Genomic DNA, 14,664 nt, shown 5'->3' with positions numbered 1-14,664 from the left:
CATCTGTGCTACAGGTTTTTGGTTTTTGTTTTTTTTTTTTTTCAGTTCTGCAGGTTTTTAAACTTATTTTTAAGTGAGGTAATGAACACATAATATAAAATTCACTCTCAACCATTTTTATATGTGCAGCTCAGTAGTGTTAACCACATTCACATTACTCTGTAACAGATCTTTTTTTCATCTTGCAAAACTGAAACACTATACCATTAAACAGCAGCCCATAGCCCCGACCACCAAACCCCTGACAACCACCATTTTCTTTTCTATTTCACGATTTTGACTATTCTTGACTGCATCATTTTACGCCCAGTGTACCTGTATCTTTATATTTAAGGAGAACATCTTACAGAGAGCATGTAGTTAGGACTTGCTTTTATTTCCCAGCTGACAATCTATCTTTTAAAGGGAGTGCTTAAACTCTTCCCATTTCACAGAATTATCAACATACTGTGTTTAAATGTACCAACTTGCTGGGGCACCTGGGTGGCTCAGTCGGTTGAGCATCCAACTTTGGCAGATCATGCCATGATCTCACGGCTCATGAGTTCAAGTCCCACATAGGGTGCTGTGCTGACAGCTCAGAGCCCGGAGCCTGCTTGGGATTCTCGCTCTGCCCCCTCCATTCTCATTCTCTGTCTCTGCCTCTGTCTCTCTCTCTCAAAAATAAATAAACATTAAAAATTAAATAAAGGTACCAACCTGCTCTTTTTTTTTTTCTATTTCTCCTATCTGTTCCTTGTTCATCCTTCCTCTTTGCTGCCTTCATTCAGATAAAACTGAGTAGTTTTAAAAATGTTTCCAGTTCATTTTCACCATTGGTTTATTAACTATATTTGGTTGTTTTATTGTGTGTGTGTGTATGTGCATGTGTGTGGTTGCTCTAGGATTTACAACATACACATTCTCCTTTTCTCCACTGGCTGCTTTTAAGACTATTCTTCAAGACCTGTTCTCAGCAATTTGATTATTTTGTGCTTTGGCGTGGTTTTTTCGGCTTGGGGCTAACTGAACTTCTTAGATCTATGTGTTTTCATCACATTTGGATAATGTCCAGCCATTATTTCTTCACAACACCGAGTACTAACCACTATACAATCACAGCCTGGCCATTATTTCTTCAAATAATTTTTCTGACCTTCCCCATCCTGACGGTTCAATTGTACATACGTTAGACTACTTAAGATTGCTCCATAGGTCACTAAGGCTTTGTTCATTTTCTTAGTCTTTTTCTCTAACTGTTCAATCCAATCAATTATCATCAAATGCCAGATGATGCAACTTTTACATTATCGAAGACTATAGCTTATTGTGTCTTTCTCTACAGTGCTGGATTTTGTTCCGGCACAACTGTGTAACTTGCAGATCAGTTGGACCCTTTCAGGATTTGCCTCTCGTGTCCATCATGGCAAGCCCCTGACCAGACTACCGTGGGACTAACTGAGCCCCATGACTAACCTGTGACCCTTCTGAGACCTCTACCAAATGCCTCATGTATGAAGGGGTCTCTCCATTCTGGGTATGTGTGAACTGTATGTGAGCTCTAAGAACTGTTCCACTTTGTTGCCTTCCTTATTCTTTCCTTGTCCTCCTGCACACATAGGTAGATCATTACTTAGGCAAACCCTTTCAAGGTGACCACTCTGAAGATCTCCAGAGCTCTCTGTACAACTTCTCCCTCGCTATTACTGTTCCCCTCAAAAACCAGTTTGCCTTGACCTCTCCCAAATCCCAATCACTGCCCGCCTAACACAGTGACAGCTAGGCCCTATCTGGACTCTTCCTTCTGGCTTCGCCCTTAGGTTGTAGGCTAAGGCACCAGTAGAGTTCACCTCCTTTCCCACCTTACTCTCCAGGATCATAGTCCTTATCTGCCTGTTGTTCAATATGTAAAAACATTTTATACCTTTTGTCTGGTTTTCTAGTTGTTTATGGTAAGAGGTCAATTCCCATGGCAATTAATCCCTCATGGTCAGAAGCAAAAGTCCTCCAAGGGTTAAATAAGCTATATTGACAGTTATAAACAGTGAATCAGTATGCAAATGTTAGCACATGAAAACACACCTAGGTAAAGAGAAACACTTACCTCAGGATCCAGATTTTCCTTTTTTTGTTTAAAAAACAAACAAACAAACAAACAAACAAACAAAAAACTCTACCACAAAGACTAGTTCACAAGGGAGAACATAAACTGAAATATTCTGGAGAGGTTAATTTTCCCCAAATCAAAATTTCCAAATTACTCAGAGCATGAAATCTCTTCAAGAAGTGTTCCTTTTTACAAAGCACTGACCCTATAAAAATGCAAATAACTCTTGGAGAGAATAGCACTTTACATTTTCCTCAATTAAGAAGACTACAGTTAGAATGGGTCATCTGTGGGTAGCATGAGCCATCACAGCAGAGGGAGTTGGGAGGGTCTGGGTTGTGAGTGGAGGAGAATTAAGTTGAAGGAGAAAGTACATTGCTAACGGGAAAGAAGGAGGGCAGAATTATCAACTTCATAGCTTTGCCCAGGGCAGGCCCCAAGGGAAAGGATTTGTCTGCCTGCTATATTTCCCTTGGGTACTATCTGTAATTACCATCACAGCTCATTGATTTTCAATTCTTTCTATTAATACATTTATTGGCCATTCTGACATTATTAAAATCAGTCCAACACTGCTTCTTTAGTGGAGGATAGCTTTTCCTTAAAATGGGTTTTGCAAGCACAGAGATTCTTTCCTGTTTTTTTTGTTTTTTTTTTTAATGGTCTTCTTGTATTAGCAAGAAGACAGCTCCTGCATGTTTTTCTTTGAAGCCAGGTAGCGACATGCAAAGATTTCACTACAGATCAAAAGATCTCAAGCAGTGGGTCATCAGAAAATATTAAATGATAAGCAAATTCATATGTCTAAGATAAGTCCACCAATTTACTAGCTATGCTGGCTCCTGTTCCCCAGTAGGGGAGGTAATAATGAGGCTCTGTTAAAGGGTAACGCAAGTGGCATTTTTATGATGTCTTTTCTTTCCTTCTGATAAAGTCATTAAAGTAACACTGTCTTACTAAGCTTTTACACACAGATACATATTAAACCTTTTATGTTAAATTAAACATAATGCTTTACTGAGGTAAAGAAAAGGCTTTGTTGTTGGGTGGTTGTTTTTTTTTTTTCCTTTTCTCTAAAGCTACTAAATGTTCATGTAACTGCCTGTCTTAAACATTCCCTAGCCCATGGGTACATCTGGCTACAATACCTGCACCTGTCTCTATTTCTTTATTAAGCCTAAAGATTGAGGTCTTTTCCAAAATAGCACCTGTCTCAAAATTCTCAATATTCTACAGTCTGGCACTGGCTCTCACTTACAATAAATAGCATCTGAATCACTATTTATTGAGCCCTGACTAGCTCTAAGCTCCTTGTACTGGGATGATGAGGAATAATGAGAAACATCAAGCAAAAACTCGATATAGCTGACTTCATGGTACTAGTCAGTTCTTTGTGTTACAGAAATGCCTTCACCACCTCATTATGAATGTCCTGCAGAATGGTTTGCAAAAGTTACTGCAAGCTAGGAAAAGGGCCATTATTCCCTTCTGTCCTGCCTCTAAAATTAGGGAGCTCAGAGGGATCTTTGGCCTGGCATTTTTTTTTAGGAAGCCAGGGAGAATACAATTAAATCTGTCTGCTGCCATACCTGCACCCTTCCCCACTCCACACCCGTCGTAAAGAGGTGTTAGGCTTCGTCCCCCAGTGGAACACACAGGGTCTTTTTACAGCCCAGTCACTGACTCCCTTAGAGTACTTCAAACTGGCAAAACACCGAACGTCTTTCTCTCTCTCTTTGCTCCACTCTTGCCACTACTCTGCCTACGTGCACGCAGGTCAGAATTGCACCGGCCTCTACAAGGGAAGGAAAAGGGAGGGGAACCACAGGCTTTAGCACTGCTGTGGTTGGTGAGGGACTCAGGTCAGCTCCTTCCCCTCAGACTCAGAAAACAGTGAGGCTAACTGAGTGAGGCATGTTTCCCTCATGTCTCCCTCTGACACCTGTGCACCCATGTATTTTTATATTTGTATTTAGAGAGCTTCTTTTCCTTCTTAAACATTTACTTTCAAGAATTTCAAACATACACAAAATCAGGCAGAATGGTTACACGAGCCCCCTGTTGTGCGGCTTCAATAATGACTGAATCCTGGCCAGTCTTATCTTTCTCCCCATCCATTCTGCTCTCCCATTTCGTTTGCAGCAAATCCCAGACAACCAATCATCTCACCTGTAAATATATCAATAAGTTATCTCTGAAGTATACAAACTCAGAATTCCTTTTTTAAAAAAATGTGGCCAAATACCACTGCCACACCAAAATTTGGTATCTTTTTGTCTTAACAAACTAATGGATTTCTGGCATCATTATTCCATTTTTTTTTTTTTACATGATAAAATCTAATCAGATCTTGAAATTTTTCTCCAGATATGCTTAAATAAAAATTCAAATAAAAAAATAAGGGTTCCAGTTTGAGATTTCCCTTAAATGTTCTTTTAAAATTATAAATTAACTCAGATGTTTAATCCCTACTAAATACGATAGGAGAATTGGCAACTATTGAAATTTGAGGAAATGGTGCCCTTTTTATTCCTGCTTTTCTTCAAAGGGAGAACATTTATTCAACACCCACTACATGCAGGCAGGCTCTCATGAGGCTGGGTGATTCACTTCACTTCCCAGAAGAGGAGAAACAGGTGGATGGAGACCAAACGGGACCCACACCGCCGGCCCCTGGCTGACTGAGCGTCTGAACTCCAGTCTGTCCGTCTTTAAAGTCTATGCATTTCTACTTCCACAAATGGGTAGCTTCCTATAATGGCAGTATACTGTAGTAGGACTGTTCAACTCATAATGGGAAATGCTTTCTCTCCCTCCTAGCCCGTTACCAGACTCAGACAATGTCAGATGGATCCTGGGCAGGCTTCTAATACCCCCACTGTACAGATGAGGACATAGAGGCCTAGGGATCAGAAGTAACTTCCCAATGCCATTCGAGCCGGTAAGCTGCAAGGCCAGGAACAAAACCACATTTTATGTCTTTGAGGCAGTACCCTTTCTCTGCCACTGCCTTATCTCTGGGTGGAATCGTTCCAGTCCTCCTCTTCCTGCTTTAGTCCTTTGCTTAGTAACATGTTAGAACATCCAAAGGCTGACAGCATTCGGGAAGCTCTTGTAACAGCAGGACACAAGCACCAAAGGTCACAGTCAAAGTCATTCCAACACTCCTTGCTGTGCCCCTGAAGTGTATCACAAGAGCACATGCCCTTCCCATGGACTGCTTAGCAGCGTGTGCTGTATTACCGACAAGCCTGGAGAACACGGAAGTCACGTTTCAAGAGCCTGCAATAATAATCTACTCAGATGTCACAAAACTAAGGATGCAGGAGTCCTAGAATCCCAAACAGAAGGAAGGCACAGTCGGTGTCAATATGCTCCTCTATCTATCCAAGTGCACGTGGCTGCAAGGTGAAGACTATGTCACCAGTGAGCATGTGTGTTGCCAGTATTTCCAATTTTGTTGTTGTTGTTCACAACAACTGGATGAAGTAGGCAGAGCAGGTTTATAACAAGCTCTTGACTGGTCTCGTAGTTCTTCACCATGCCAGTTATAATGCCCGGATAAGTAAAGCATGGATTTCCTTGGCACTTACCATGTGCCAGGGCCTACCCGAAAAATACGTGAAATAGTTCTTGTCCTCTAAGAGCTCACAGTCTGACTGAAGAGATCTGACCACATCCGCACACTATAAAACACACACACTTAAAGAGAATGAGGCAAGGTAGCCAGAACTTTTCAGAGAAGAGAGAAAGCAGAGTGGCTGACCTAGGCCCAGTCCATAGTCTGTCTTCCCACTCTGAAATGTGGTCATTGGGTCCTGAATTCCTTGGAGGGGTGGGGGGAGATGTATAGAGCAGCTGACAGTGGAAGACCTAAGGAACTATTTTTAGCCAGAAGGGGAGAAGGGCATACGTGCCTTCGTGGTGAATCGCTGAAACAGGATGTCATGTGAAGTAGCGTATCTTTGCGATGCCTCCTAGAGACTGAATGGCAGACTAAACTTTTCTTCCCCAAGAGATAGATGTTAAATGTCATGTCTTAAAAAACAGCCTCAAAAGTAGGTTTTCCAGAGTGATTATGGGATCCGATCCTTGGCATCCGGTTCAGGCTTTCTCATTCATCGTTGTGATTCGGGGATTGTTTCCTCTAACTTTGTGTCCATTGTAACTAACAGCTCATCTTTTTTCAGAAGCCGATAATCACACGTGTGACTATTTTCATTTCACCAAGTTTTACATTTTCTTATAAAGAATCAAACTTCAACCAGCTTTTATCAGTAAATGAGAAAAGAATCCTATAAGACTGAGGGGCGCCTGGGTGGCTCTGTCAGTTAAGCGTCCAACTTTGGCTCAGGTTATGATCTCACAGTTTGTGGGTTCGAGCCCCGCGTCTGGCTCTGTGCTGACAGCTCAGAGCCTGGAGCCTGCTTCTGACTCTGTGTCTCCCTCTTTCTCTCTCTGCCCCTCCCCCACTCATGCTCTGTCTCTCTCTGTCTCAAAAATAAATGAAAACACTTTTAAAAGTTAAAAAAATAAAGAATCCTGTAAGATTGAAATAAAGAAATCTTTAGACTACTAACATTCCTTATCTAAAAAGAGTTCTGATTCTGAAATTATACAGCATATTACCCATCCCATTATCCCCAATTAAAAACTCCAGTAAAATGACCAAGAGTGAAGTTCACTAAAATCTAGATTTAACTCTAACTTTAAAGAAGAACTGATGTACAGTATTGCAAATGACTAAATACAAATTCTTGTTTTCCATAAATAATTAGGTCATTAAACACTGTGGGCTGCTTCTCTTGAAGCTTTACTGTGAAAGAGAATGAAATTATATCTGCCACATATTTAAGAAATACATACAAAACTAAAGAAAAGACTAAAATCAGGGTTTTCTTTCCCTTCCTTCCATGTACATAATCTAAATTAGGGTTAAAATACTAACATCAGCTCCATTCACAAGAAGGAAAAATTGATTTTAATGAGTAGGCATTAAGTAAAACCTATGAACCTACCATTTTTCCTGTCTCTATTTAAGGGCAGGAAATACTTTCCATAAATGATGTGGCCTGAGGTTCTTATTCACACTGTAAAACCTCTGGAACTATTGGCTTTTGTTTTTTGTGCATCTCAATCTTTCAAACTTACCATAAAACTATAAATTGATAATAAAGGAGAGAGAAACATCCTGATGTCACCAAACATTCCCAGAACCAGTGACCACAATGCACCATCGTGGCTCTGACTACCGGTCTCTGACTGCCTTCTGTACTTTTCTGCCCTCCTCCAACACACATGACTTGAGTACCTTTACCGCTATTCAAGTTGAAGAATATATTGTGGAATAAAAAGCAACAATGTGCAATATGCCACTTTTTCATTTTGTCATCGACAATGAAAAAAAGTTATCCTCTGTGAATGAGATGCTACGGTCTATGTGGTGTGTTACATGAGGGGGTTTTGGAAATTTTATGAAACTGGCTCATGCACCTAGATTAAGAAAACAGAAATTCCAAAGAAATAAAACAAATCCTTCCTGTGTTAGGGTAAACAGCAAAGGTAAAAACTACTTGGCTGGGAGAACAGAGAGTTTAACTTGATGAATCAGGCTAGAAAATCCAGGTGAACATGACTTCTTCCGAAGCTTTGTCTACAATGAACAAATGATGTTAACAGCTGCCACACAGTCTTTCTTTCACGATGCTCCACTGCCTAAGTTTTAGGATGAGCCCAGGTGAGTCATCATGTCATACACAGAACTGGGAAGGTGCGTTATTGGTTGACATACCCCACCAAGTTCATTGCACAGCTACTACAACGAACACGGAACATAAAGGTGAAATGATATCCCCTCCCATGATGGGGGTCTGTTTCAGACACAGGCTTAGAGCGAGGAAGAGAAATATACATTGGGATGCCATACACCCTGCCCTATATTGCTCAGGAATGTGGAAGTTATTAGAGAAACCCTCCACATGCTACCAGCTGGATCCATGACCTCAGTTCCTCATTATCAAGTCCTTTTAACATTTAATAGTATCCTAACCCCTTGAATGGGGTCCCACATGCACACAGATTCTTATAAGTGAAATTTTATTCATATTTGAAATTTCTTCTGATGGCTCACTTACAAAATATCGCCAATGTTCTGCGTTTTTTGAATAAGAGCTATACGAATAAGATCAAGTATCTAATTTATGTACTTTTTGCGGTCATCTGTACCGTCTCAGCGGTGGTAGGTTAGCAGCATAGGTAGGCAGTGTGTACCCAGGCACAGGAGCAATGCTTTCTCACTTCAATACAAAACATGGTCAGCCAATGCTGCAGTCATACTGCCCTTATAATTTTAACTTGCGAAGCTACAAATGTTAATGATAAAATCACCCACACATCCTTTTACAGATGTGTTCTTAAGTCTTCATATTTTCAGTAGCCATGAGTTAATTTGTCAATTTCGCTATGTATCCTTAAGTAAGCCTTTTTTTGCTTTTGTGCACATTTCAAACTCACTGACCTGTATTTCCTCAACTATCCTCTAGCCCTCATGAAGTTTAAAAGGGTAAATACAAATGTCAAAAGGGAAATCAATCCAACAAACAGTAACATTCTCATACCTGTACTCTGTAATTTCCCAAGAAAGAAAGAAGCCATTTTGACATGGAGTTTATAGTCCCATCTTATTTTTTAATACTTCCCTCTTTGCTCTGAATTTTTTAATAGCTTTTCAAAACATGCACTAATTTAAATAAAACCATATGGTTGTTACAAGGTCACTGTGCTTTCCTGATTTTAGGAAGTTATCTTCTCCAGGTTAGGAATATTTGAGTCACAAATGGATGAGAATCAGTCTCTGGTGATTTTTACTCAAGAGAGAAAAGCCAGGCAAGTGCAAATCGGAACCGTTCTGCAAACTTCGATATGCCCTGTAAATGACTGCCACTATCATAAAGAGAAGAGGGTGGGGCGTCATTGAAACTTACCCCTTGTTCAGATTCCAAAAGCTCTGTTTTGACTCTGACTGACGGCATCCCATCAAGCATTAACATTCTGTTCTCAAAGGTGTTGATATTCTGAGAATAAAAAAGAGAGAAAGAGGGAAAGTCCGTTATACAGCATTCAAAACAGGACATCTGGTAGAGTCTTCCTTCACTGTAGTACGTTTAGTACTGCTAACCTAATTTTTTAACAATGAAGTATAATTAAATGAGAATAGCAGTATAACCAATTATGCCCCCTTTCTGAACTATCATTTGAAATAATGACCAAGAAGTTGAATTAATCAGTCTGATTCGCTGACCTCTGGGTTGGAGGTCAGACTATAATAAACTGGAGTAAAGAAACCTTAACATTAATATATATAGGGCTGGAACAATTCATCACACTTTCGCAGTAGCGGAGGGACACAGAAGACAAGTTTCCTTCTTCCTGAGTTCTGGAGGTTATATTGTGCAGAAATCCACAAAGGAGAAAATAAATAAAAATAATGACGATGCTCTCATATTATTATCAAAGTCGTCATAATTTAAAAACCAAGATAATATAATTCTGGACACTAAATTGTGATATGACAATTCAGATCAAATGAAAATTTCTATATATCCACCCCAAACATCTATTTCAAGAACAACTAATATAAATTTTGGATTCAGAATGAATTTTTAAGCTGAAGTCGTGACCAGAAAATAAATTTGTTTTCTGTTTTGGTGTATGTTTGGCTGAATTTGCCACTTCTTTAAAGGAGAACCTGTTTCTATCGTGACTCAATAGAATTTCAAACAATATTTACAAACAGATTAAATCAAGGTTATTTTCTACTAATTTTCACTGCTTTGGGGATTTTCTAAAGTCAATAATCTATGAAGGGAGTCAGAAAGACACTTACCAGTGCTTGCTTCAGGCCAAAATCATGTTTTAAAACATGGTTAGAATGTCAATTTTACCTTCATATCCTGTCCAAACTAAGAAACAAAAATGACTAGACTTGAGTTTTTAGAATGGCTTCTTTACTCAGTCACAGAACATAAGCACATGATACTAACGTGGTCTCATGACAAGAAAAAGAGATCTGTTTCCAAATATTTTGCCTACATAATGACAAAGGTTAATAGCATTTCTAAACCTGCAGGTTTTTGCCCTTCACATAGCTGCTTTTCTATCAAATAGACAGTTAAGTAAAAACAACTCCCACTTCGACAAATCATAAATGTTTTTATTACCAAATAATACCGACAGAGTGCAGTATAGTAAAGCTCTAATTATCTCTATTTCTTGCCACTCCTTTTTGTTTAAGAAAAAAGGAGAAATAAAATTTATAGGGCCTCTTATCACAAATATTTGCTCTGAGACATCAACAGGAAGAAAAAGCAAATTTACTCTTGAGCTAACTAATGAGCATTTAAAAATTCCATGCTACCTAGCCTATCAGGTAATAAAAAGAAGAAAAATTACTGTCAGGTTCTTTTCTTAGAAATGTGCAGTATTATTAAAACTGGCAGGATACATTTTTTTAAATTTGTGCTTTTGACTCGTCCATATTTTGTAGGCATTTTGCATCCTAATAGCTCAGAGCAGAGAGAACTGTGGTATCCCTGGCAAGCTCAGTTAATTTGTTCCAAGCTTGAAATCCTTTCATGGAGGCTGGTGAGTTGTTTACACATCAGGCATGGATCTCAAATCCTAATGTGCCACTTGCTTCCATGATTGGAAGCAGCCAGCTTGGCTTGCAACCACCCAGTTTCAAGAGAGCCTTCCCGCAGCCGGCCAGCCCTCAACACCCCTGCCCTTCACAGCGGCCAGACACCTACCCTAACAAAGCATCCCCTAGGCTGTTTGCTTGGTAGACAATGAAGAATGAGTTGATATTGCTTCCTACCCCAGAGGAGGTCTTGCCCAGACGAAAAGGGAAGAAGATGCCTTGCAAAGGCAGGGAAAAGACAAAGAGCGATTCTGGAAAGACAGGTTTAATGAACTGTTGGAATCTGATTAGAGGCTAATGTCCCTTTTAGTGCTTTGTACCAATTTACAGCTGATATACTTTCACCACGCTCCTCACGGGCTGTGATAAACTCATTAGTTTAAAAAATGCAAGCTAACCAGAGTCTTTGAAGTTAAAAACTGATAAATCATGAAAACCTGATTGGGCCCATGTTCCATTTAGCACATTTAAATATCACTGTATTTTCATGATTTTTTAATTGTTATTCTTGAATAATTCTACATGTGTTAAAGACAGGATGTACATTTGAGTTTCATTCAAAAGTGGAAAAATAAAACCTACTGAAAGTTTTTCAAGGAATTAAGCTTTCTCTGGAAATAATTCCCTTTCCGTGATTTTCCAGGATCATCCACTGCCACAGTCATAATAAAACACCATAAAAAACAATGTTCACAACTAAAAAACCAATCATTAACTACTAAACTCAACTAGTGCAGATTCAATCTGTATATATGCCTGAAAGCAATACTGTAAATATTTATAAAGCACATTAATCTCTACATTCATGATTCTAACCCTATTTAATATAAACATAGACACTGAGCATCATACCATATTCCAGACCAGCCCAGAAAGGGTAGGGTTTTTATAAGGCACATGGTAATTGTACAGTATGGAGGATATAGTACCTGAAACAAAATCATAGATTTATCTAAGCTAAAATCAGATACATACCATCTCAGTTGACTGTAGACTTTGAATATGTAATAAACTCTAATAATTTGAAATTGCTGTCAAACATATCTTGCCATGATCTTAATCAAAACACATTTGCCGTGGAATCAATAGCTCAATTGATTCCCAAGAGGTAAATAAAATTACAGTCATCAATTTTAGTAACATGGTACTCTTCCTATATTTATGTTGTAATAAGCATTTTAATATTATAAAACCCTATATAATTTATATACGTGTGTATATATGCATATTATCAGGTACACACGTATGCGTATACACTTAAATTACTTGTTTTGCAGGAGTACATTTTATTAATTAAAGCAAAAGTTACCATCAGATTTATTAGCTGGCTGTTGACCAATTACATGTGCACTGAATGAGAACTGTGTCTGGACCTTCCTGTTTGCCAGGTAAGATCTGCAACACAGAAGTCCAGCTGATGGCAGCTCTCCTAATTCAACCAGTACAAGCACAAACTTCAGTGATCCTAACATCGCAAAATATTTTGAATGGAATGTGCAGGAATTGGGACCGATACTCAATGATCATCTCATAAAAACACAGAATGGGGGGGCGCCTGGGTGGCTTGGTCGGTTAAGCATCTGACTTCGGTTCAGGTCATGATCTCAGGGCCCGTGAGTTCGAGCCCCACGTCGGGCTCTGTGCTGATGGCTCGGAGCCTGGAGCCTGTTTCAGATTCTGTGTCTCCCTCTCTCTCTGCCCCTCCCCTGTTCATGCTCTGTCTCTCTCTGTCTCAAAAATAAATAAACGTTAAAAAAAAAAAATTAAAATCAATCAATCAATCAATCAATCAATCACAGAATGGGGAAGTAACTTTCCCAGGGCAACTACTACAATCTATCTGCCCTCGTCCTCCCAAAATACAAGTCTTTTCTTCTCCCTCCTCTTGACTGTGGGCTATCTGGTTCTTTGGAGAAAACGCAATTATTTTATCACAACCCCAAACTTGTGCTGAAACACTAGAGAATCAGTGAATTCCTCTTGCTTTTTATAGGTGAGGATCAACAAACCTAAGAAATTAGAATTACACTCAGCCAACAGTTTCAGATATCTAACGCTATGCAACAAAACACATCATAGCATACAAAAACAGTCATTTTATTATTATCTTGGTACCAAACATAACAATAAAACGTAATATTTGCATATTTATTAAGGATGAGGCCTTGTACTAAGAGATACTCATTTAGTCCTTACAGCAACCTCAGAGGTCAAGGCTGTATTATCTGAAGATGAGGTATCTGAGACACAAGGAGGTTAAACTGTCCAAGGTCTCAAGATTATTGAGCATTATACCTCTGTTCCAAACCAATTCTTCTGCCCTCCCCCATACTTACTCCTTGCCCCCTCCTCCCCCTCCCCCGCCATCTCTCCCTCAGGAGCTCTGGGACCTCAGTGCACAGCTCCTCTCAGAATTGAGTTGATTTAGTAGGTGAACTGAATGTACACCTTCTGGTCACTGATGAGAATCAACATTTGGGGAAATACCAGTAACAGGTTAAATAAAACCATGGTTTCAAAGCTATTTCCTTTTTTTTCTTTCTTTAAACTTTCAACATATTTTCTTGGCTTTATGAGATTATACATCCTATCCTAGAAATATCTCATAATTAATTTAGCGAGTCAATCCCATCCTGATTTCAACATCCAGAAAAATCTATGGTAATCTCATCTGCTACCCAGTGTTTTGAAAATATTCATATGCCCTTGGTGGCTCATTCAATATTTTCGCAAGAGCTTCATGTACCTGCATGATACAGGAACTTCATCTCCTACATTGGACAGATACTCAAGAGAGAGATAGCTGGGCATCACATTTAATTTATAATCACTTAGGTTAAGTGTAAAAGTATACTTTTCTAAGCTCACATATCCTCACAATGACTAATCAATTTGGTACAGGCATATGCATAATCAATCAAAGTACCTCAAATGGTACAAAATAAACATCAGTTCAAACCTACTTTGCCATTCTGTCCCAGCCTTTCATCTTCCACTGCTTTGCAGCATGGGGCAGAGGACATCACATTGATGACCGTACTGGCAGAACTAAGAGCTAAACTAGAGACCCAGTGGAATCTCAGCTGAAATCCCCTTCAGTGATTTCAATGATCCATACACACCTTACTCCAAAATATCTGTCTTTACTCTTATAAACAAAACCCTTCCATAAATACCTCACATTATGTCTCTCATAAGGACTGGTAAAACAGTATTTGCCATGCAGCAACTTATATTTTCCTGATAGTAAGGATCACGCGGTTTCCTTTGTTGGCAAAGTGTTAAATTACCACGACGATGCAGTTCACACTGATATTTTAAAAATGTCAACTGAGATTCCAAACAACACTCCACCCCAGCATTAATACAAAGTGTAGTCAAATGTTATTTTTGTCATTCGTATTCTGAAGAACTGCACACACTTGGGGGTTGTGAGTTAGCCAAATCTCTCCATAAACATGCAGTGAGGGTCTCTGCTATGCCAAAGTCACTTCATTCCATCCACGCCACATCTGTGAATCATGAGGCACTGTGGCAAATAACAGGGGCAAGCCAAAGATGGAAGCACAGAAACCAGGTAAAAATCCAGGACAATATCATGGCAAGAGAAGTGCCAACCCACCAGCAACTCCCCAGGAGTGTGGGGGGGGGGGGGGCGGCGGACAAAACTTCAGTGTAGCCACACAGGTGTTAACATTGCAGGGAGAGATCTAAAGCGCAGGAGCAGGTATTTGGCTATCAGGATGAGCGCACAAGTAGTCTTGATGTCATGTAAAGATAAAAGAATTACTCAGCTATAAAAAGGAAGGAAATCTTGCCACTTGCAACAACACAGATAAACCTTGAGGATGTTATGCCAAATGAAGTAAGTCAGAGAAAG

At 39.5% G+C, this 14,664-nt stretch overlaps 1 protein-coding gene across 7 annotated transcripts in view; it reads right to left on the bottom strand.

Moving 5' to 3' along the window:
• Window positions 1-14,664, bottom strand: part of KLF12 (KLF transcription factor 12) — a 438,687-nt gene that overhangs the window by 236,652 nt on the left and 187,371 nt on the right. For all 7 annotated transcript variants that reach the window (XM_060636987.3, XM_078432839.2, XM_060636975.3 and 4 more), the window contains one exon: window positions 9,070-9,159. In XM_060636987.3, the coding sequence (XP_060492970.2) occupies window positions 9,070-9,159 (90 nt within the window). The remainder of the gene's footprint in view (window positions 1-9,069; window positions 9,160-14,664) is intronic.

Source organism: Panthera onca, chromosome A1 (genome assembly GCF_046562875.1).
Source record: "Panthera onca isolate mPanOnc1 chromosome A1, mPanOnc1 haplotype 2, whole genome shotgun sequence".
NCBI lineage: Eukaryota > Metazoa > Chordata > Mammalia > Carnivora > Felidae > Panthera > Panthera onca.
Note: the sequence above shows the minus strand (reverse complement) of the source record. Positions and strands in the feature narration are given on the sequence as shown.